The sequence below is a fragment of the Amphibalanus amphitrite genome, unplaced genomic scaffold (genome assembly GCF_019059575.1).
Source record: "Amphibalanus amphitrite isolate SeventyFive unplaced genomic scaffold, NRLGWU_Aamphi_draft 000946F_arrow, whole genome shotgun sequence".
NCBI classification, from domain to species: Eukaryota; Metazoa; Arthropoda; class Thecostraca; order Balanomorpha; family Balanidae; genus Amphibalanus; species Amphibalanus amphitrite.
In genome coordinates this window covers 65,495-86,878 of record NW_024882440.1, presented here as the reverse complement: position 1 = coordinate 86,878, position 21,384 = coordinate 65,495, and the positions used below count along the sequence as shown (strand labels likewise).

Genomic DNA, 21,384 nt, shown 5'->3' with positions numbered 1-21,384 from the left:
GTCAGTTATTTTTCCCATGACGTGCACGTCAGCCGCTTAAAGCGTCTCTACCTCTGCCCTGCTGTCCGCGTTAATTACACCACCTCAAGGTTGGCTCCATTCCTCCCCCTCTCCCATCTGAACCAGACCGTGCTGCGGTCCTTGTTCCTGCCCCCCCCCCCTCCCCCCCTTCTCCTGGCCTGCGTCCCTTCCGGCTCCCTGCGACACGGCCTGAATGGGGGCGAAGTGTGCCGCGCATCTGCTCGCGCTATTCATAATTTACATTTATCATGGAGCCGTTTTTGTAGGCGCTATTATATGGTGAGTTGCCGGCGCGCCGGCCCGTGCGTCCCCTCTGATCGGCGCGTGCTGGGGTGGGCCGCTCATCTGGTTTCAAGCTCACCAGGGAAGGTCCAGAAAGTCGAAGTGCTCTTAGACCAGTAAATTTCTGTGGACAGAAAAAAATAATAACCGTGAAATGAAATTTGTTTTTGTTGATTTTTGGAACACCGAGGAGAGAAACGAATCGGGTTCATAGCTTCAATATCTTTCAAATTAAGCATAGATCGGTCTCAGGCTGAACTGATGTGGATAAATTATCCAAACCTGGGTTACCAATTACGATTCGCGAATCGCGATCCCCCAAGTAGCGCTTTCATTATGACAGTGACTGAGCGAAAAATGTTTCTGCGTCATCATTTATACTCATCATTCCCGCTTTGGCCTCTGTGTTCCCCTCGAGTTTCGATCGCAGCCAATATAGCGATAGGTTGGCCAGATGTGCCATGGCCGAATAGGGGTTCACTGTTTAGGATGACAAGTCTAACTTTTTGGATGGCTCCTGTACTTTATCAAACATTGTCGACACAAAGATTTTATTTAGGAATCATGTTGTCAATCCCAAACCCATCTCGCTTGAATGGCATTACAAAATATTGATTTCTACATTCCTAAAAACAATTATTACAGTCGAGTCTTTTAACAAGAACGTATAGGAGGAACGTGCAGAGCACTTTCGTAATCTCGTCTCATTTTAATGCTCGGACCGCTCTACAAAGTGATGCCGCAACATAATTAATACGCACACCATTTAGCCACCGCGACGACGCAACATTCCACCTCCAGCGGGCATGACCGGCCCCTGCGAGGTGCATTGTCCCGCTGCTCCAGCGACAGAAGCAGGTGGTTGACGGAAGGGTTCCAGATCCTGGATTACCATGATATACAATGCCGCGGCAGCTGTGGGGAGTGGGCGGACTGCTACTGTTTCAAACGCTTGGACGCTATCCACGATAATACTGTCATCATATAGAGATGCCGAGGAGCAAAAGGGAGCAGGCTCATTAGAGGTTTGCACGATTGTGACCAGAAGTTTCACGGGAAGAAGGGATCATAAGTGAGAGCCACACGAATTCGGGTATGCTACAGCCACAAATCTGACTTGACTGGATGGATGGCCTGCAAATGCATATCATCCTATTCCTATTCGCACTTGCATAGGCGGCGGAACGGGAGGGGGGGGGGGCACCGGGACACCGTGCCCTCCCCCCCCTTGATTTTGGCATTTTAACATTAGCTCATGGGCGTTGCATGGAAAGAATGGGACCAAAAGTCGGCAGTGCCCCCCCCCCCCCCCCCACTTAATTGAAGGTGTTCCGCCGCTACTGCGCATTGCAGTGCCTATAAAATCGGTTATAACATTAACCCTCCAATAGGTAATATTGGCATGTTATTCAATATTATACATATCTACTTTTACCGTCTCCTAACCAAATGCTTGTCGAAAACTAGCCACGATCCCGCACTGCCGAATCAGAAAACCTATAACTTTTCATGCACGCAACGTAATTCGTCGTTTAAAGCTCAAATCATATGCATGGTTTAGATGAAACTTAGCCTTGAAAATGGTCACAGATCGGGGCTCGGTCGCGCAGAGCCCACTTGTTTACGAGTCACCTAGACCGGAACGGCTGTGTGCTGTCGTCTGCAGATTGGTGCAGACCTTGCGCTAAATTGGGTCAATTGATGCGTGTCAGTGCCAGGCTGCGTACTGCCGGCCCGAGCGAGGTCAAAGTGCGCGTGAGGAAGTGCCGCTTCCTCCAATATGACTGTGCGTTCTGTACGTACTTCTCAGCTTTGACTTCGGGTGCCTGTGTATTTCTTTATCTTTTTTTTTGATTGCTTGACTCTCTCTCTCTCTCTCTCTCTCTCTCTCTCTCTTTCTCTCTCTCTCTCTTCTCCCTGTCCTCTTCTCAGAGCTTACACAAAACCAATACAGTCGAATCTCAGTAATTCGGGGAGTGTGCCAGCAGTATAAACCAACGGCGCTTTGTCTTCCTCGAATACAGCTCGGTCTCTGAATCAGGAACACTTAACGACCAATATAAAGGGCAACTGATTGTCAATGGGCATTTCGTGGTCGTTATGTCGTTATGCAAATGGCGCCGCGCTGTCTGTGTTCTCGTCTGGGCTCAGAAAAATCACGCCGAGTTATGAGCCTGCAGTTGAAAAGGTCGATAGGGGCTATTTCGGGGGAGCGTCGGTCGCCAGGGGAGCCTTTCAAACTTCCCCTGCACGCGCCGCCGCGCGGGAGCGATCTCCGATAGGTTAATGGGGCTAATGGATAATCGGTAGTTTCGGATATCAGCATGATATATGGCAAAACCAAAATGGTTGCTAAGTGTTATAGGGATGTGCATTTGAAATACAGCTCACATTGACGGCGTTCACGCATGCCTACTACGAGTAGGTATAACTTATTCGGTAGTAATGTTATCTCTATAACAAAAATCCGAACTCCGTTAGGTGCCATAGTCATAGTTTCCAATCCCTGTTTGGACAGGGCCTTTGCGCTTCATTTCAGTTTGTTTTATCTCAGGAGCTATCACGGCACTGATTCGGCTGCGTGTCGGTTCTTCATTACGCGTCTGTCGCTACAACAAGCGCCGTTCATCCGACACGAACAATGTGATGTGGTATTCAAGTGATATTGCCTATATATCTCTCCCCAACACACCGACGATCAGGCTGATCATTTCAATCATGTTCCGTCACAAAAACCGCTCGGGGCCAATTGAAGAGCTCCATTGCCGACCACAACTACCGCGGCGTGCCAGTGGCCGAGTTTTTATCGTTGTTCCTCTGCCAGAGATCAACAACTGACAACGTACCATCCTCGTAGTTCATAGAGCTGACATGAGACGGCACGCGACGGAGAGATAAAGCTAGGGGTGTAATGGAATATACCGTTGGTACATACACGCACGCACATGCATAGAAGAGAGTGGTATGACACAGATAAAGAGCCATGATAGCATTAGATTCGATAGCTGCACTGCATTGTTTGTTTTTGCGTCAGCTGTGTACAAGCTACGAGACACTTTCTTCTCTATAGTTATAATCTTACGAAAAGGGTCGTCAGATTCGTATGTCTTTCTATAAACAAATATTGTTTGAGAATTAATACGTGCTTAGTAGTGATGTCAATTTCAGAAATTTTGGAAACCAATACCAAACCGATACCGACCAAAACCACTGAGAGTATACCAAAACCGAACCGATTTTCAGAAATAGGGTGAAATACCGACTAGGTACCGAATTCAAGGAATCATCAAACAAATACTTCAAAGTTCAAACTTTCTCAAAACAAATGATAAGCATTAAAAGGTAATACTTTCAAATAAGGCAACAAAAACAAGTCAGAAAATCTCTAAGTTATTTGCACTGCAAAGAAAATATAACTGTATTGTGTAACTATGAACAAATATTCAGGTCAGTTACTTAACTGGCGGCGGCCATTTGCATTTAGGCCCGAAACGCACGGAACTGCATAAAATAAAGTTTTTTTTTCTTTTTTGCTTATGTACACTTAATTTAAAAATATGATGTTCATATTTTGGTATCTTTTAATTAATTCAAGAAATTGAAGTTGAACGAAGTTGAGAATTTGTGGGGTGATGATGAAGTGATAAATGCTGCCTTCAATATTAGATGATATTGGCGAAGCTAGTGCTATAAAAACAGGGTTTTGACTTTTGGATAATGTAACTGCATTGCAGTGAAATGGAGAGCAAGACAAGGTCAAGATCAATCACAGACTCCTGAAAGCAAAGTCAAATTTGTTACCAATGAATGCTTTGGAAATTTTGAGTAAGGTAGTTAGAGTATGTTTTCCAGTATACAGTGAGTTAAACATTGATACATGTTTAATGTAATATATGTAATGTTTAATGTACATGTCTTGCACATTAGCTTTTTTGTAAGATAATTATCCTCATGGTATTGGAATTTGCTGGAACTGATAAGTTGGTAGACTGATGTGTTTGATGTTGCAGTTAATGTGTTTGCCCATTTGTTATGACATCATGCATTTGGGAGAAATGTGTCATGATTGTCCTTTTTCTTCATCCAATGTCATTTAGCAAATCAAATTTGAGTTCAGAAAGTTTATCAAAAATGTTTTAATTTTTTATGACAGTAGTTGACTTTCATAATACCGACAAAATACCAAATGCTTTTGGCATAAAATACCGAATACCGAATCGGTATCGGTTCGGTATTGGTATACCGAAATTTTGGTAACCGATTGACACCACTAGTGCTTAGCTTACTGTTTATGGGTTCATTGTGACCCAAAGATGAGAAAAGTTACAGATGTGATATATACGTACCTACATACACAACTTTCCTGAAGGCCCGAATCGTACTCAGGAAAGCAATGCCATTAAACCTCAATTTGGTCAATTAATTCAATTGACATTCGATATTTGATGGCGTTATTTATTTGCTAGCGTCGTCTACAGCCTGCGCAGTGTGCCCATCCCAGAGCGGTGTGCTGTGTCCCGTGAGGCGGCTATAATACGATCGCCTTCCGATGGGATGGGATGCAGACTGCACGACGGAAAGAGAACACGGAAGGAGAGCGGAAGGGGAGCGGAGTCGGGGGACGGATCGCCGTCTTACTGTCGCTGACGTATCACCGGGAAATGACCGGCCTGGAGGCGGGAAGGGTTGGGTAGGTAGAGAAGGGGAGTGTATAGGCTGAGTTCCAGCAAGGCAAGAGTCTCCAGAAGCTAATGGGTCGGTATCAATGCGCTCTCTTCCCGCGGTGAAGCAAGGCATGAGGTGGATTCATTGCATGAAAGGAAATTTTATATGATGCGTGCATTTGGGTGCCGTAGAAATTGAAAGAGAAGCGTAGTTGCGCATATATACATGCATAGGTACAAGCTCTATGCACAGAAGCTGCAACATTTACTCCTGGCCAATATTAGCAAAACGTGATAGATAAAAGACGGGCATGATTCTTACCCAATTAAAGAGTTGTTTCAGCATTACCTACTTCATTTGCCAATGAAACTTACCTTGCACGGTGGCTTTGTAGCTTGCAATTATAAATTATCATTGGAGACAAACAAATGCAGATTGGAACCAATACTACTGAGAAAAATCACATCCAGTGGGCTGAACAACAGCCAGAATTTTAATGCATAAAATGATTAAGTAAGTGCATTTTTCATGAGCCGTAGTAGAAACACCTATCCGGAACCCTGTAGAAAGCCCCCACCTTCGACACCATTCATTCCCCGCTAACCCGTCTATCCACACAGCCCGCTCGCCCATGTCGGACCACACTCCCACGCGCTATGGTGCTGTCAGCGGTGTCCGGTGGCACCTGTCACCGCTGTCAGCTGTCAACAGGGCTGTTTGCTCGGACCGCCACAGTCACAGAAAGCTACGCTTGCTCGGTGAAGAGTGACGCGGACAGTGTTTGAGGGCGCCAGAGAGCTCACTGAACGGTGAGAGACTGACGTATTAGCCGGACTCCGCTCGAGCCGAGAGCTCTCGTGGGAAGGAGGCGACGAGCCGCGTCATTCTGTGGCGACGTGATTCGGTACTTGAATATATTTATATACAAATTTGACAAATGTGTGTACTGGGACGTTCTGTTCACTTAGCGCTGAATTGAAGAATCGAGATGACATCGAAAGCAAGCAGCTGCGTATTGTGCGCGTAAATCGTCACTAGAGACAAATGTTTTTGGGTTATTAGCGGATGCGCCGATGACTTCAATAGGCGGACAATTGTCTATCATTACCCTACTTTGCAAACGTTCTCAAGAAAAGTGTGATGTGCGTTTTTAAGACAACGCATCTTCGAAACCACCCGTAAACTTTTGTCCGCTTTGTTTTCCGCTCCTCTCCACTATCACGGGACCATTTGGTCTCCGTGCGGTGCGGCCATTTATTGGCCCGCAGCTCCGCCTCGGTCCAAATGACCGGGGCGCTTTCCCACTAATGGTCCACAGGCGGCGCACATCGGCCGCCTTCCTGGCCAATATCAAACACCGAGCGGCTGCAGTCGGAGAGCTGGGGGTCTTCTCGGCTCCATCGGTAGCCGCTACCGCCACCGGAAGTGACCGCTTTCCGGTGGGATGCCGATGGTGTTCCAGCAGTGCCGGACGGCGGTCAGGCAGCAGACCCAGCTCAGGAAATGGAACAGATTTGTCTTGGGCTACTTGCGATGCGGTGGAGCTGGATGTCGTTAGGTGTTCCAGCCAGAAAATCTTTGACTGATCACAGGTCCAAGGAAAAGGCATTCGCCATTTGAGAGAACTCGAACTGCTTATGAAAACGGAGCCTGTAAGCACCCCACGAAGTCAGCTCTTTACTAACTAATTGCGTTGTTCCACGCCTACATTGCCTATTGCCACCGCTGGAAATCCAAATTGTCACCGTCGCGACTGGTGACCTCAGGGTGCGGCCGCGGGCGTGTCCTTGTCGCCGGCGGGAGGCCAATTCAGTCAGCGATGATGGCGCTGTTCCCGTTATTAGTTCAAATTGAGCCACAATGCACGGCGAACAGCCCTGCCGCTGCCGATGTTCCGCGTCGAGAGCGATGTTGACGGCTCGGACAGGGCGCAAAAACGGTGGTCGAGGTGCTCTCGGGTTTTGCCGTCCGTCCGTCTCACTTTAGGTCGTTTCTGCGTCTGACAGCCGGCGGTGGGCTGCTGCTTGCCCTGCTACGTGGTTGTTCCGCGTGTTCGTCTTCGTTCTGTCTTGCGCGTGTGAGAGGAATGCTTCCTAAACTTTCATGTGCGTGTAATGGGCTTCTAGGCTGCCCAGTATAACAATTCATGATACCCAAAAACGGTTTAATTCATGTATTGCAGAACGATGGGATAGAACACTTACATATACCACCCCGACCGATGCGGCGATACCAAATGACCTAGCTCAGCCGTGAACACATGCACGTGATACAGTCCTCAGTAGCAGCGTTTTTATACAGGATTGTCATCTGTCAAATAAATTAGATGATGTCTCTGCCGTGCCATTTTCGTCTAGAGTCAGCTTAGCCGTCACCATCCACAAAAGGGCGTGCTAGCGACAGAGGAAATCTTCTCGCAGCTCTCGGTTGTGGCTTTGGGCCGAAAGGATACCCGGGCGAGACAAAAACAGCGGCACTAACGGAGACAAATTGCGCCGAGATTGTCGCATCTGTCGGCTGTCGGAATCAGCTGGCGAAGCTGAGCTGTACGGAGGTCAGCTGGCGTGGACCAGATCATGTCAGGAATTGTAAGGACCCAGGGGCGAGATGGCAAGTGGGATAGCAGAGGTGGTAAAACTTCACCATGAAGTAGTAAGAATGCCAGTGTGAGATCATGGCAGTGAGATTTTTAGGCAGCTGATGAGATGCATGAACTCATAAGGGTGGCTGAAAATACATATAAACATGCAATTTACTCTTGAGAGCTGAGGGAGCACTATGGAGCTAAATGTTACGCTTTTGGTCAGGGACGTCAGGGTATATCAAATGACACTCAAGTAGGTCGCACTCATCGCCATGCATCGTTCTCACAGTTCGCACCCATCAATCATCTATCAACGACACGGTATCAAACAGGCTAGCGATTGACTAAGCTGTAAAAAACACGCAGCCTGCCATTTACATAAGCACGTCACTTGCAACATAAGTAAGAATAAAATATCAGATTCTTACCCATCCATCCTTGCCAACAGAACACATGAGGCGAAACCAGGGCACGTCGAGTGGCATGGTTCCATTGGGAGGGTAAAGCCTCTGAAAAACTTCTTCAGCTACACGTCACTACCGCTAGCGACAATGATAAACAAACATCAAGGTACATCGGCGGGAAGCAGGCCGGCAGCTACTCTGTTCCCGCGACTAGTGAATCTGAATATCTCTTTGCGAGAGAGAAGACCGTCGCCCTCATCAACGCTTCGCGCATGCTCCGTGTCCACATTCACGATTGAACAGATGTTCGCAGTGCGCGTCTGTAATCAGCGTCCACTGTTTCGCGCTGATGCAGCGTCTCTGTTCATGACAGCAATCCATGGAAGCTGCGATTGCCACAGTTGTGACTCGTGGAAGCGTCCGTGGTTCGCGCACTGGCACATTGACATGATATCTGACTCAGCGTCCTGAGGTTTAACCCCGCAACATCATAGGCGTCTTTCGTCTGGATTCCCTAGTTGGAGAATCTGACGTTTTCGCGCTCACGGGGAACCCCTCGTCGCACTCCCCACCACTTTACCCATTCTGGAACTCCCCCAGCCGCTCATCGTCCACGAACGGGCTCTCATCTTTGCCGTTCATCTCGTCAATCGTCGCGATGCGCACTCGCTTCTTGTTCTTGTTGACGTCGGCCTTCTGGTAGACGTCGGCGTCATCGCGCTCGTCCTCGTGTGTGTAGTAGATGGCGCTGTGCCTGTTGTAGACGAGCAGCGCCAGGATGACGGCCGTCAGCAACAGCAGCGCCAGCACACAGCCGACGATGACGCCCAGCTGCGAGGTGGCCGCCGAAGAGGACGGCGGCTGCGTCATCACGGCGGCACAGTACCGCTCCAGCCGGGCGCTGCCGCCGTCCGAGGCGCGCTGCTGCTCCAGGCGACACTGCTCGGCCCGGGAGACCTCCGAGGACGGGCCGCACGGGGGCAGTGCGGAGGCGTTCAGCTTGCGCACCTCCAGACCGGCCATGTGCGACGGCTCGGAGCACCTGAGGGAGACGTGTACTCGAGTCAGCTTACAGAAAGTAGTTACGACTGCCTTCGCTTCCGCATAACATCGTTTTACATGGGGTTATATATGCAACATATAAGCATCCCTCCAAAGTTTTTAGCTACGTCCCCGACTCGACACCTGATGCTGCCTGTGCTCACCTGATACAGGGCCGCTGTCCACCGCAGAGGTCCAGATGTCTCGCCTCGCCGTTGAGCCAGTTGAGGAGCGGCACCACTCGGCACTCGTCGCAAGCCCACGGGTTGCCGTGCATGCGCACGTGCTCCAGCCTGGCCAGCTGGTGGAGCACCGTTGGCCCCAGCTGTGCCATCTGGTTGTCGCTGACGTCCAGTCGCCGCAGCCGGTGCAGATGCCGCAACATGTGGTCCGAGAGGGACAGCAAGTAGTTGGCCGACATGTTCAGCGAGATCAGCTTTGGCAGCGACGACCAGAGGCTGTCTGAGAGAGACAGGATGCCCGTGTCGGCCAGACTCAGATGCTGCAGGTGAGGCGCGATGCTTCCCAGCGCCTCGATATCCTTCTGCGGCAGCTGGTTACCGGACAGGGAAAGCCAGTGCAGGTGACCGCCGAGGGGACGCAACACCGCCTCCGGCAGAGATGTCAGCATGTTCCGTGACAGGTCCAGGTGGCGCACAGTGACGTCACGGAAGACGTCATCGGGAAGCTCGGCTAACTGATTGCGGCTGAGGTCGAGCTCGCGCAGCTTGTGCCCCGTGAACGGCAGAGAGTCCACCGAGGCGAAGTGGTTGCCGGCCAGACGTAGCTCCCTCAAGTCGCGCAACTGAAACGCAGAAACCTTGGTCAATGTTGGATCACTAGCTTAACAACATTCAGCAGTCACTACAAAGTCGCATCGGTTCAGCCGATTCTCTAAGACGATGCACAACAGTCCGCAATGACACCAAGAAATAAACTCGCTCTCGTCAACCCCGTCCCCAGCACCGCATTATCTCCTTACCTGGACATACTCTCCGGGTCGCAGAATGGACAGGTGGTTGTCGCTGAGGTCGAGCACCCGGAGACGCGGCACCATCTGGTACAGCTTGGGACTGATCTTGGTGAGGTCGCAGCGCGCGCAGCGCAGCTCCTGCAGCTCACGGACGTCTTTGAACACGTCCGGGTCGAGCGACGATGGCGAGTTCCCGCTGAGGTCGAGCGAGCGCAGCCTCCCGAGCTCGATGAACATGCTGGGCGCCAGGCCGGGCAGCGCGTTCTCCGACAGGTTCAGCGTCTCCAGCTTGGGCATGTAGCGGAACGCTCCGCTCGGCACCGAGGCGATCCGATTGTGCGAGAGGTCGAGGAAGCGCAGGTTCTCCAGACCTCTGAAGTGGTTCTGGTCGAGGTTGGTCAGCAGGTTGTGCGACAGGTCCAGTTTGCTGAGCAGGATCAGTCCGAAGAAGGAGTTGGCGCCGATGGCCGGCACACCCGAGTGTGTGATGGTGATCTCTTCGATGAACGCCCGGAAGCGGCGGAACGTGGGGCCGATGGCCAGCTGGTTCGGGTACACGGCTGGGGCGGTCACCCGCAGAACCTGCCGGGGAGACGGTTGGACCCGTTAGTTGACTCTTTAGATGATACCTATGACGTCGGATGTGTTTATCTCCGTTCACCGTTGTATCGAAAGGTGTGGTGACAGAGACGTGCTGCGATATTTAAGCCTCTCCTCTTTAGTTAACTTCCCTGCACCAGGAGCCGTCTGTCTATTGCCTCATCATTGTCTGGAATGAGCGAAGCCCTAATGATTAGAACCGGTAGCGAATATTGCTGAAGGTTTCTCGTTTTAATGTTGTAGCGATCACTCAATCGACGAGTGACAGGGATAAAGCGATCACCAGGCTGTCGCTGTCCGCCACCTTTTGACACCTGACCGTCAAAATCACCACACTACACAGAAAGCCACATACCTAACCATCAGTTTACCTCGCTCGCTAATTGCCCAATAATCCTCATTATGACGTCATTGTGACGTTTCCGTCCATCCGACAGGTACTCGCTGACACGCTAACTCGCTACTGGCTCCAGTCTAGCGCTTCCCTGCCCCTCCTCCCACCCACCCCCGCCCATCAACGCGACGGCTGAGCGCATCCCGTGACCGACAACCGTCCGCCCGGACCGGTCACGTGACCACCGGGGCGCGTCAGGCGATCACCGGTGTCAGCTGGGGTGTGTCGGACACGTGATCGCCCGCGGGCGGTCGTGCGGCACCCGTGCGTCCCACCCCGCTCTGTGCTGTCACACGGACGAACCCCGCAGCGCAGGGAAGGGACAGACTGATGTCAGTCGGAAACGCGCGTATTACGGATGTGCTGATGACAGTGCAGCGGCGAGACTTGGAGGTTTCCACAACGAATTAATCCGCAGCAGTCTTTTTACGTAAAAGCGAAGATGCCATACCTATAGACATCGATGGCCTCAAAATTGGTGTTCACGGAATGAGTAGCTTACTCTTCATGTATGATTTAATTAAAAAGGTTAGTTGGAAATAAAAAAGATGATGGTTTCCAAACCTGCATTGAATATCAGCTGGTTATTGGTGATGTTACCGGATGTGATTCGAGAGTGACAGGTCAGAACCAATATATTGCGCCATTTCTTCACAGCGGTACCCAGTGCTGTCAGCCACCGTATAGTCTACGATGGTTCACGACGAAACACCCCAAATGACTGGCAAATGGTGCGAGACGACCAAGGGATGACCGCTGAATGATACCACTTTACCGACCACCCCTGGGATGATGCGCGATATGAGCTGACTCGGGCGCATTGCGCAATCATTAGGGGACCGAAAGTGGGGAGTGGGGACTCTGGGCAGGCATCATAAATGGCACCCTCGGAATGAATTTGACATGAAGGATTAAATTTGTATTTTCAAGAGATCACAGATTCTAGGCCTTGCTAATCATGGAGTCATTGGAGTGGTTTTGATGCAATCCGCATTAATTTATGAATTATGCATCGACTTGGTCGCAAATATTGCCGAGTCTGCCCGCATTGAAATATTGCATGTGTTTGCCCTAAACTGCACACCATTAGGCACACACCACCATAAACACCCTTTCCATAATGATTTAAGATCATCAACTTACCCTAGTATCGAATTCGATGTAGTTGAAGATGGATGAGTCGGTCATGCCGCCCCTCTCACATACCACTTGTTTCCGACCCCGCTCGTCCGATCCGCACGAGCAGCCCTGGGGGCACCCGGCCTGACCCGGGGTCAGGGCGGCCGCCAGCACCGAGACCAAGAGGACCCGCGACCACATCTGCAACAACAGAGAGATCCGAGTTAGATAGCGTGGTGATACAGGGCCCGTTTACCTTCTCCCATACAAACACTGAGCAAAGAACGGGGGTGGAGGAATGCAGTCTCATTATTAGCTGGTTGCTCTTGACTCAACATAAAAACACAACTGATCATGCCAGTACAATTTCCCGACGAAGGTGATCAGAGTGGAAAGAAAAGTGCAATCGTATTGCCAAATACCTCTGCGGAACGACCTCATAACTTTCGGCATGATATGATCATTGATCACATATATAAATGTATACCAACTGTCAAGAGCGTCTCCAGAAATGCACACAAGATGCCGAACTGAGACCCGATCATGTCGATATTCTGTCGTTGTGTTTCGGAATGTCTGTATCAAAAGTGTCGGAGAGCTCACAAGCGTGGGTCAGCCAGATAGAGAATGAATGTATTGAGCGACAGAACAGAGTTTATATACCAAAACAGTTGGGCGTTGGCCCGCACTTCTTTAGGCGGTGGCCGAAACGGGGAACACGATGATTGGCTGACAAACGACAAGAGAAGCAATGCGATTGGTGGACCAAAAGGTTACAGCGAGGCTGGCGTGATGATAATCAATACCGGGGGAGCTGGGCCACGATGCTGCGGTTTTTATATTGTCCGACGCTCGTATTGATCTGGTCGGACAAAGCGAGCAGTACTTATACAAATCAATATTGAGGTAGCATATAGCGAAATATACCGTGCGACACATGTCACCCTCCCTATGAGCCGACGACAGGAGGCATGACAATAATCAGCACGTAAAACGTACGGGTAATACATTTTAAGATGAACGTATTTGAAAATGGTATGAACATGTAATTAGGTGTCATGGCAATATCACCTACTACCTGCCACGGTGGCTTGAATGGTTCTTCATGGTCCTTTGACATATATGTTGAATAACACTGTAAAGGAAAAGAGCCATTGCCGGGACGTTTAGCGTTCCCGTCAAGGTCGTGGAGCTTACGGTTGGGCGGCTCCTCTGCTCTCTGGCAGGGACCGCTCCTGGGCATCTCTGGCCCTCGGCATCTCTGGCCGAATATCAATTCAATTGATTTTCAGTGAATTGACCATGATATTCACGTATTTAAGTGTTCATACGATTTACAAAACGCTTGTAAGACTGATTGCCAAAATGACATGGGATGTGAACAAAATTAAACACAGCACTGTAGTAGCCCATTTCCCGGTAATTGTGGAGTACGTTATGTACCACTTTAGACAACATGGGTTCCAATCACGGACGAAACGAAACGTATTTAACCATTTAATCGCCTGGATAATCTTGATGCACTGTAACCACTGTAACACAATTTCCAAAGCACGATATCACTGGCACTTCGTAGACTAAACAACAAAAGTCTGCCATTTGTAATAGGTCTTGTCGGTTATCTTAAATTTGAAATATCAGATTTGTGTCTTCAATTTAGCGCTGTGATTTGCACTCCGTCGATTTTCGTTGTTGTTGATGTTGGTGGTGGTGGCTTTTCCTCCATGAGGTTGAGGATATCGCAGCAGGTTGGTGTGCCATGCGCTGTCGGCGAGCTCCGTTGAGGTTTAATGCAGCTCGTTTTTGGACTTCGGTCTTGCATAAGACAGATTATCTTGTCGGGGCAGAGCTGAACACTGTATACGGTGTCGCTAGAGTATGACGGTTCCAGAGTAGTCACTGGTCAGCACCCTAGTCGATGACGTGACGTAGGGGTGACGCACCGTATCGGAGCACGGACGAACCTCCGGTCTGCGGTGTCAGTGCAGATGTAGATGCTGGAGTCCGTTGCGAGGGGCGCAAGTCCCCTCGACCGCCGCTGCCACCATTGTCGGAGAGCTCACAAGCGTGGGTCAGCCAGATAGAGAATGAATGTATTGAGCGACAGAACAGAGTTTATATACCAAAACAGTTGGGCGTTGGCCCGCACTTCTTTAGGCGGTGGCCGAAACGGGGAACACGATGATTGGCTGACAAACGACAAGAGAAGCAATGCGATTGGTGGACCAAAAGGTTACAGCGAGGCTGGCGTGATGATAATCAATACCGGGGGAGCTGGGCCACGATGCTGCGGTTTTTATATTGTCCGACGCTCGTATTGATCTGGTCGGACAAAGCGAGCAGTACTTATACAAATCAATATTGAGGTAGCATATAGCGAAATATACCGTGCGACAAAAGCGTAATCGCCCGACGTCTAAGTTCAATCATTTAGCGGTTGACATGGTCCTTGATAGGGCTTGCTTCTTTTGAGGTCTATTGCTTTGTGGCGACAATATTAATGATCGTTTCGATCTAAACGTTTATAATAAAAACACCTCTGGACCTCAGTCGAGGAGTGGGATGGCCATAGCGTTAAAACATCTGCCTGTGTGGTGCGTCGTTCATCATCTGTGTAGCTCTCTCGTCGCCATTTATCATCCGAGAAATCCAGTCAGTGTGAGTCTATTCACACGACATTTTCAGAACGCCTTACACAAACGGACTCCTTTGGAGAATGAAGCGGGACACTAATGGGACACAATCTGTCAGCGAAGAGCTCGCCCTGAGCAAACGAAACCGATCCTGTTTGTTTTAGCAGACTCCGACCCGGCTGGTGGCTCACTTTGAAAGTCCACGGCGGCTCCCTTCAAAGCCAACTTCTGTGGGAAGATCGCAGAGAACAGATACGTAGATAAAAACCATACAGTAAATTCATAACTACAATTTCAAAGTTTGACTAGTAACTGTCATCTAAATGCATTCAGTCAAAATTCACTGGCTCATAAGCGTTTTTCTTTCTCTTGGATTCAAATAGATTATTTTCCGTTCAACCGTCCACAGCATAAAAACTGCACACACCGTCATATTTCAATGGCTTTGGGTAGCGCTGCTCTATTGAAATGATTAAACCAGTGTGAAGTCACTGGTGCTAACACTGTCAGATGAAGCTGATCAATTTACAAGGTGTTTTACGAGCGAAAAGTTAGCCGCGAGCCCTCTTATTAGATTCATTAGCGCCGTAAAGTCACTTAATAACGGAGCGGTGTTTCATTAAACCACTACCATGAGATTGTTCTCCGAAACATCGTGGATCGATCAGAAGATAAGGGGCACGATGGTTCATAATTCACCAAAGACTGGAAACTTGGCATCGATCGGGTACTACACCTCAGAGCACCTCACTCCTTTGAGAGCGCTAACGAGATTAAATTCCACGAGAGTGCAGCGATGGTACCGGCCCGCGGTTATCCTGCCGAAAGGTCGTGCACGTGCCAATGCAGCCAATGAACCCATATTGGTTGCTGCTGTTTGAGCTTTCACTTCAGCAGTTATTGTCAGTCCACAGCTAGTAAGATCATTTAAATGACAGAGTGGCCGATTTACAGTTCTATGAATTAATTTACAATGCGTTTGGAATTTTACTTTTATGGTGACACACTACACCTCAACTCTTCTTATTTTCACACATTTGTCCAATAACCAAGGCGAATGACCACCGTCAATCTTTTCAAAAATAAGCAACAAAGACCTCCACTAAGGCGCATTGATATTTCAGTATCAATCACACCAAACGACGTCAGCGACGACGCTCGAGCGACTACGGCCATCATCGCATGACCTCCGTCGGACCGTCGTTCTCAAGGTCGGCCGTCTGCTCTCGGCCGTCGGGATCGATGCTGGACGGAGAGAGAGTCATCTGACGGCGAGACGAGGAACCTGGCCCGTCGTCAGACTTTCTGAGAGGCCCGGTCCAGACAGGAACTTCGGCTGAAGGTGTCTGTATGAGGGGCGACTTGGTCCATAACGTGTAATACGGGCTGATGGACGATTGAGCACGAGTGTAGGGTTGTGTGATGACCATAGCACGACCAAACATTTCCGTAGTACCGGATTCAAGATGGGGAAGGAGTTATGCGTGAATAATAATGATTTACCGGTATTACAAAACATTACCATCGGCGATGTGGCTTCGAACACCGAAGAAGCATCTAAACAAAGAATAATATTTTAGTTATCTAAACCGACTCTCATTTTTTGGACGATGATAATGGTGATATAAAATGGCAACAAGAGGATGAGAGAGAAAGAGAAAGGGAGAGAGAGAGAGAGAGAGAGAGAGAGAGAGAGAGAGAGAGAGAGAGAGAGAGAGAGAGAGAGAGAGAGAGAGAGAGAGAGAGAGAGAGAGAGAGAGAGAGAAAGAGAGAGAGAGAGAGAGAGAGAGAGAGAGAGAGAGAGAGAGAGAGAGAGAGAGAGAGAGAGAGAGAGAGAGAGAGAGAGAGAGAGAGATAGAGAGATAGAGAGAGAGTCACCGACCGATGATTTAAAATAGTTATTAACCCGCGCACCGACGGGGGGGGCGGATATCCGCCCCCCCCCCCTGAGGTTTTTCGCGAATAGCGGGAAAACCGCGGCGCGTAGCGCCGCGAAATTTGGTATGACTATAACCTCATCAATTTTACACATGGTGTGCAAGTTTGAACCTCCTACCTTTAAAGGTCAGGTCACCAGGTCACTTTGAATGACCCAACCTCAAGTCACTTTTTTGCAACTTTGTCACCGTGCCAGAGCTACAGTAGATGTCGGAGGCCTTTGAAAGTCGCAGGATATTATTAGGTCATTAGTAGCTACAATTTGTTTATCTCGGAATTTTGATATCGGTGACCTAAGGTCAGGTCAATTTCGCGACCTCCCCATTATAAGTCAATGGGGGAAAAATCAACTCCCTGTTTTTACCACTAAAACGGGTCGGAATGGCCCCATATACCATACATGACTTCATATACGATCAACCTTCACTACCTTGAGGTCTGTTTTGCTGTTGGACAGCTGTGAGGTCATGTGACGTCATCAAAGGTCACCAAAGGTTTTTGGCCAATAACTCCGTACAGGAACAAGATACAGACGCGTGGATGGTCTCATTGTGTTCAGCTCGTCAAGACGCATCGAATGATATACATGATGACCTCGAGGTCACGTGACCTGAGGTCAACCTTTGACCTTGACCTTTCGAGGTCAACATATATATCATTCGATGCGGATTGATGAGAGGATCACGATGATACCCTTAGTTTGTTCCTATCTTGACTAATTCGAAAGTTATTCGAGAAAAACTCTCTCCATATCTAGCGCCGCCATTTTGACTTTTTCGACCCCTGTGACGTCATCTTTGACCTGACCTGAAAATGACCTTTGTAAAAATTGTAGATTTTGGCCGTGCGTATCCGATGCCGTTTACCGCTTGTCGCTATCTTGCTTCGTTCTCGAGATCTCAGGGGGGGGGGCGGTCATCCGCCCCCCCCCCCCCGTCGGTGCGAAGTTGGCGCAGACCCCCGTCGGTGCGCGGGTTAACAATGGATTGAGATATTCTCATCTGATCGATAATTGAACATCTGTTCCTATTTTCGTCTGCCCCACGCTGTGCGTTGACGTTCCCTGAACGCGGGCCCATCAGTTTGAAAAAGCACAGCTGACAAAATCGAGCGGTGGCTCAGATTTTGTCACGTCACCTCTCCACCGGCAGCTGGTAGCTGGCAACTGTCAACTGTCCAACTGTACCTAACTCCCAGGCCCCAGCTGCCAGTCGTAGTGGTTCCCGGAGTGGTGGCATGGCGAGAAAGAAAGAAGAAGAAGAAACGATGATCCGGCAATGTTGAATGCGTTACAAATATATGTACAATTTACATAACGCACAAGGACCGGGTAGGTCATGTCCTGTGTATTCTCAGCCACTGCTCTTTGCTTTAATTCAAAGAACGTTTGAATTATCGTAAGCCGGGTGATATTTCTGTAAGATCGAAGGCCTAAGAATAGTAAGCGACTGTGGGCTTCCAATGACGTAACAACAGCTGAAGCCACCCGCTGGTACGGTAAAAGGTTCACTGGCAGGGCCTCTAACAGGTCAGCACTGCGCTACATGGAATTGCTCTCAATGTCACTCTCATATACAGCAATCCGTCTGCAGGGAGGGAGGGATGAAGGGAGGAAAGAAAGAGAGAGAGAGAGAGAGAGAGAGAGAGAGAGAGAGAGAGAGAGAGGAGAGAGAGAGAGAGAAAGAAAGAGAGAGACAGACAGACAGACAGACAGACACAGACAGACAGACAGACAGACAGACAGACAGACAGACAGACAGACAGACAGACAGACAGACAGACAGACAGACAGACAGACAGACAGACAGACAGACAGACAGACAGACAGACAAAGACAGAGACAGAGACAGAGAGAGGATGAAAGAGAGGAAACTGTTTGTATGGTAAATATCAGTACCACCCCTCACGAAGTAAAAGTAGGACATAACACGTAAAAGAGTATAGGTAAAATGGTGACGGTCTACAGTTGCAGTTTTACGAGTTTCAGTTTTCGATCAATTTATCTCTGAACTCAATGTTGACCATTAGGGTCGGAAATGTCAAATTTCGAAAAGTTATTAGTGAATGTTCGAAGGCTCTAAAAGCCTCTCTGAGGTTCTGTCGGCCGAAGCGATATTGATGTGCAATAGCTCTGGTATTTCAGGTCGACTGAAGGTTAGGTATATCGAACCTGACGTAATGTGACAAATGATGATGGCTTATGGACTTCCGGCGAACGATACCACCTATTCCAACGCTCAAGCATAAGAAAACGTCGGCACCAAATGCGAGCACAAAAGGTCAATGGAAGCCTATCAGCAGAGGAAACAAAATAAGAAATTTTTGAAGAAAGGATAAACGTTTAAATGGCTAAAGCAGCTCAATATTACTCCCAGGAACGCATTATAAATAAGAGTGCACAAAGGTTTATTTCAGTTAGCGTTATATCAATAGCGCATAATGCACGCCTTCGCAATTTTATGACATTAACTTCCTACAGATGTCACTAGTGGTAGCGCCTGCGAGCATGCTGTGCCGCACTACTTTATGCTGAGGACCGCTGCCTGATTCGGGAAATACGGACTCAGTGCATGTCTCGAGTGATAATTTCGCAATTAGCTGCTCATTCTGTTCGTTCAAATTTGCACGCTTAGGCAGACAGAAGATGGTGTCTTTCGTGACAGAGCAGACAAACCTGGCCGCTTTCCGTGACAGGAGCAGCGCCCCACGCTGGGACGGCGGACCGGAAAAGCGCTAGAAATACCCCCAATAGTGACTTTCCACAATATGAACAAAATATGTATCATTCGATCCCAAATTGATCAAAGCATACGATTCTGATGCCATTTTTGCCCTAAGGTCGAAATTGAGGTGGTCAGTTGTCACCAAACACAAGACTATTTAGACCCGCTAGTGGCCACCACATTTGCCGATTTTAATGCTAATCTTTAGTTGATATTTATTAGTTGACCAGTTGTCGTTTTGAACGCAATTTTCTGTCAAACTAGTTCAGGGCACTGTTGTTCACTGTACCAACAACATTCTTACATATTGCATCGCTTTTCTGCAAGATAAGCTAGCTTTTTGCAAGCAGCTGCAAGACCTAAATAAAAATCATATCTAAGTTTTTAAATAGACTTTTATAAAAACGTTATATCGAGCGGCTAAAAATGAACATCTTATACTAGCCTCTGATTACTCATCTTTCGTTCCATATAGGTGCTTTGCTGCTTTTCCCTGCTACTTTTCGAGATATGCGCCAGTCAACCACATGATGTAGGGGCAATTGTCACCTCGCCGCTCTACTGACGGCCCGGCGCTCTTTAACCCGGCAGTTGCTGGGGTATTTCGCCACCCACCGTTTGCTGGGGGGGGGCGTTAAACGCCCCCAGCCGATAACTCGAGAACCAATAGGCGCAGCGAAACGCACGAGGCGGCAAACGAAAGAGCGCGACGAGACGCTTCAGATGAGTACTTAAAAGTTGAATTTTGAGGTCACAGGTCGGGTCAAGGTCAGGTCAAACACCTGAAATCGGGCTTTCAGTAGCATGGACTTCAGGACTTCCCAATGGGCACCTCTCGTCATAAACTCTGTCAAAACGGTGCACAATCCATCATATAAGGCCTAAAAGAGTGTCAGCTCCATGTAGGGGTCAGTCAAGCATAGGTCAGGGTCAAGGTCAGGTCAACCGGGCAGGCACATATACCCGAAAATCAAAACTGATATTCGCAGCCTGTGACACATGTTTTTTAGGTAATTTGAGGCGTAGAACACGATGGTGACATTCATTTTATCATATCTGTACGTGTTTGGCTCAAAAAGTTCAATTTAAGAAATGCATGTATCATGGTGGTGAAGAAGTCACGAAAAATTGCCAAGATTCAGTTCAAGATTATGGAAAATGCGGAACGATAATCAATAATCGAAGATAGCCATTTGATTGATCATGGTATTGGCAGTCTAATGGCGTTTACGGCATGTCTGTATGTCTATTCTGTGATTTTATATGATTTTTTGAACATATGCCGTTTTTGGTCGAAACCTCAGAAATCATGACGTCACTAAAACCTCGATATCTCAAAAATTTTCCGACCGATTTTTTTCAAACTTTGTCACAATAAACTTCAATCAATTCCCTACAGGTACCCAAAATTTGGCGCGCCTGCGGCGCGCCGTTTTTATGCTATGGCCCGGCGAAAAAAGTGGGGGCGTTTAACGCCCCCCCCCCAGCAACTCGCGGGTTAAAACGCTGAAATTTATGAAAAACGAATGTTTATAATCTGAATAAAATATATGTCCCTGAGCTCCGAATTGATCAACGCACACAATGCTGTCAAAATTTTTGGGCCAAAGTCAATAATTAAGTCATTATGAACCCCCAAACACAAGTCAGTGAAAATCAACAACAACTTGCTCTTTGTTTAGACTTTTTGAGAAATGTTATTTCGAGCCGCTAAAGATGAGCATGTCATGCAAACAACTAGTCAATTGTCTGCCATGCCCTATTGACGATTATTGCCTATTACTGCTACTTTTCGAGATATCGTCTGCTAAGTCACCTGATATAGCTGCTATGCCATCCTACCGCGGTAGGGTGGCCTAGCGCCTTTCCGGTCCGCGCCCGTCAGACGTAACCAGCGCAGACAAGACAATCCAGCTAAAACGTGCGTGACGTAACTCCGTTTGAGTCGCTGCCACTATTTAAAACCCAGAGTCACGGACGCCAAAACAGACGGGAAGCGACGGTCTC

At 48.5% G+C, this 21,384-nt stretch overlaps 1 protein-coding gene across 1 annotated transcript in view; it reads right to left on the bottom strand.

Moving 5' to 3' along the window:
* Positions 1 to 7,126: 7,126 nt before the first annotated feature.
* LOC122368423 (insulin-like growth factor-binding protein complex acid labile subunit) overlaps positions 7,127 to 21,384 on the bottom strand; it is a 54,032-nt gene continuing 39,774 nt past the window's right edge. The window contains exons 2-5 of the mRNA XM_043342334.1: positions 12,108 to 12,284; positions 9,980 to 10,552; positions 9,162 to 9,802; positions 7,127 to 8,998 (exon numbers count right to left, since the gene is read on the bottom strand). Coding sequence (XP_043198269.1) covers positions 8,533 to 8,998; positions 9,162 to 9,802; positions 9,980 to 10,552; positions 12,108 to 12,284 — 1,857 coding nt within the window. The 3' untranslated portion in view covers positions 7,127 to 8,532. The remainder of the gene's footprint in view (positions 8,999 to 9,161; positions 9,803 to 9,979; positions 10,553 to 12,107; positions 12,285 to 21,384) is intronic.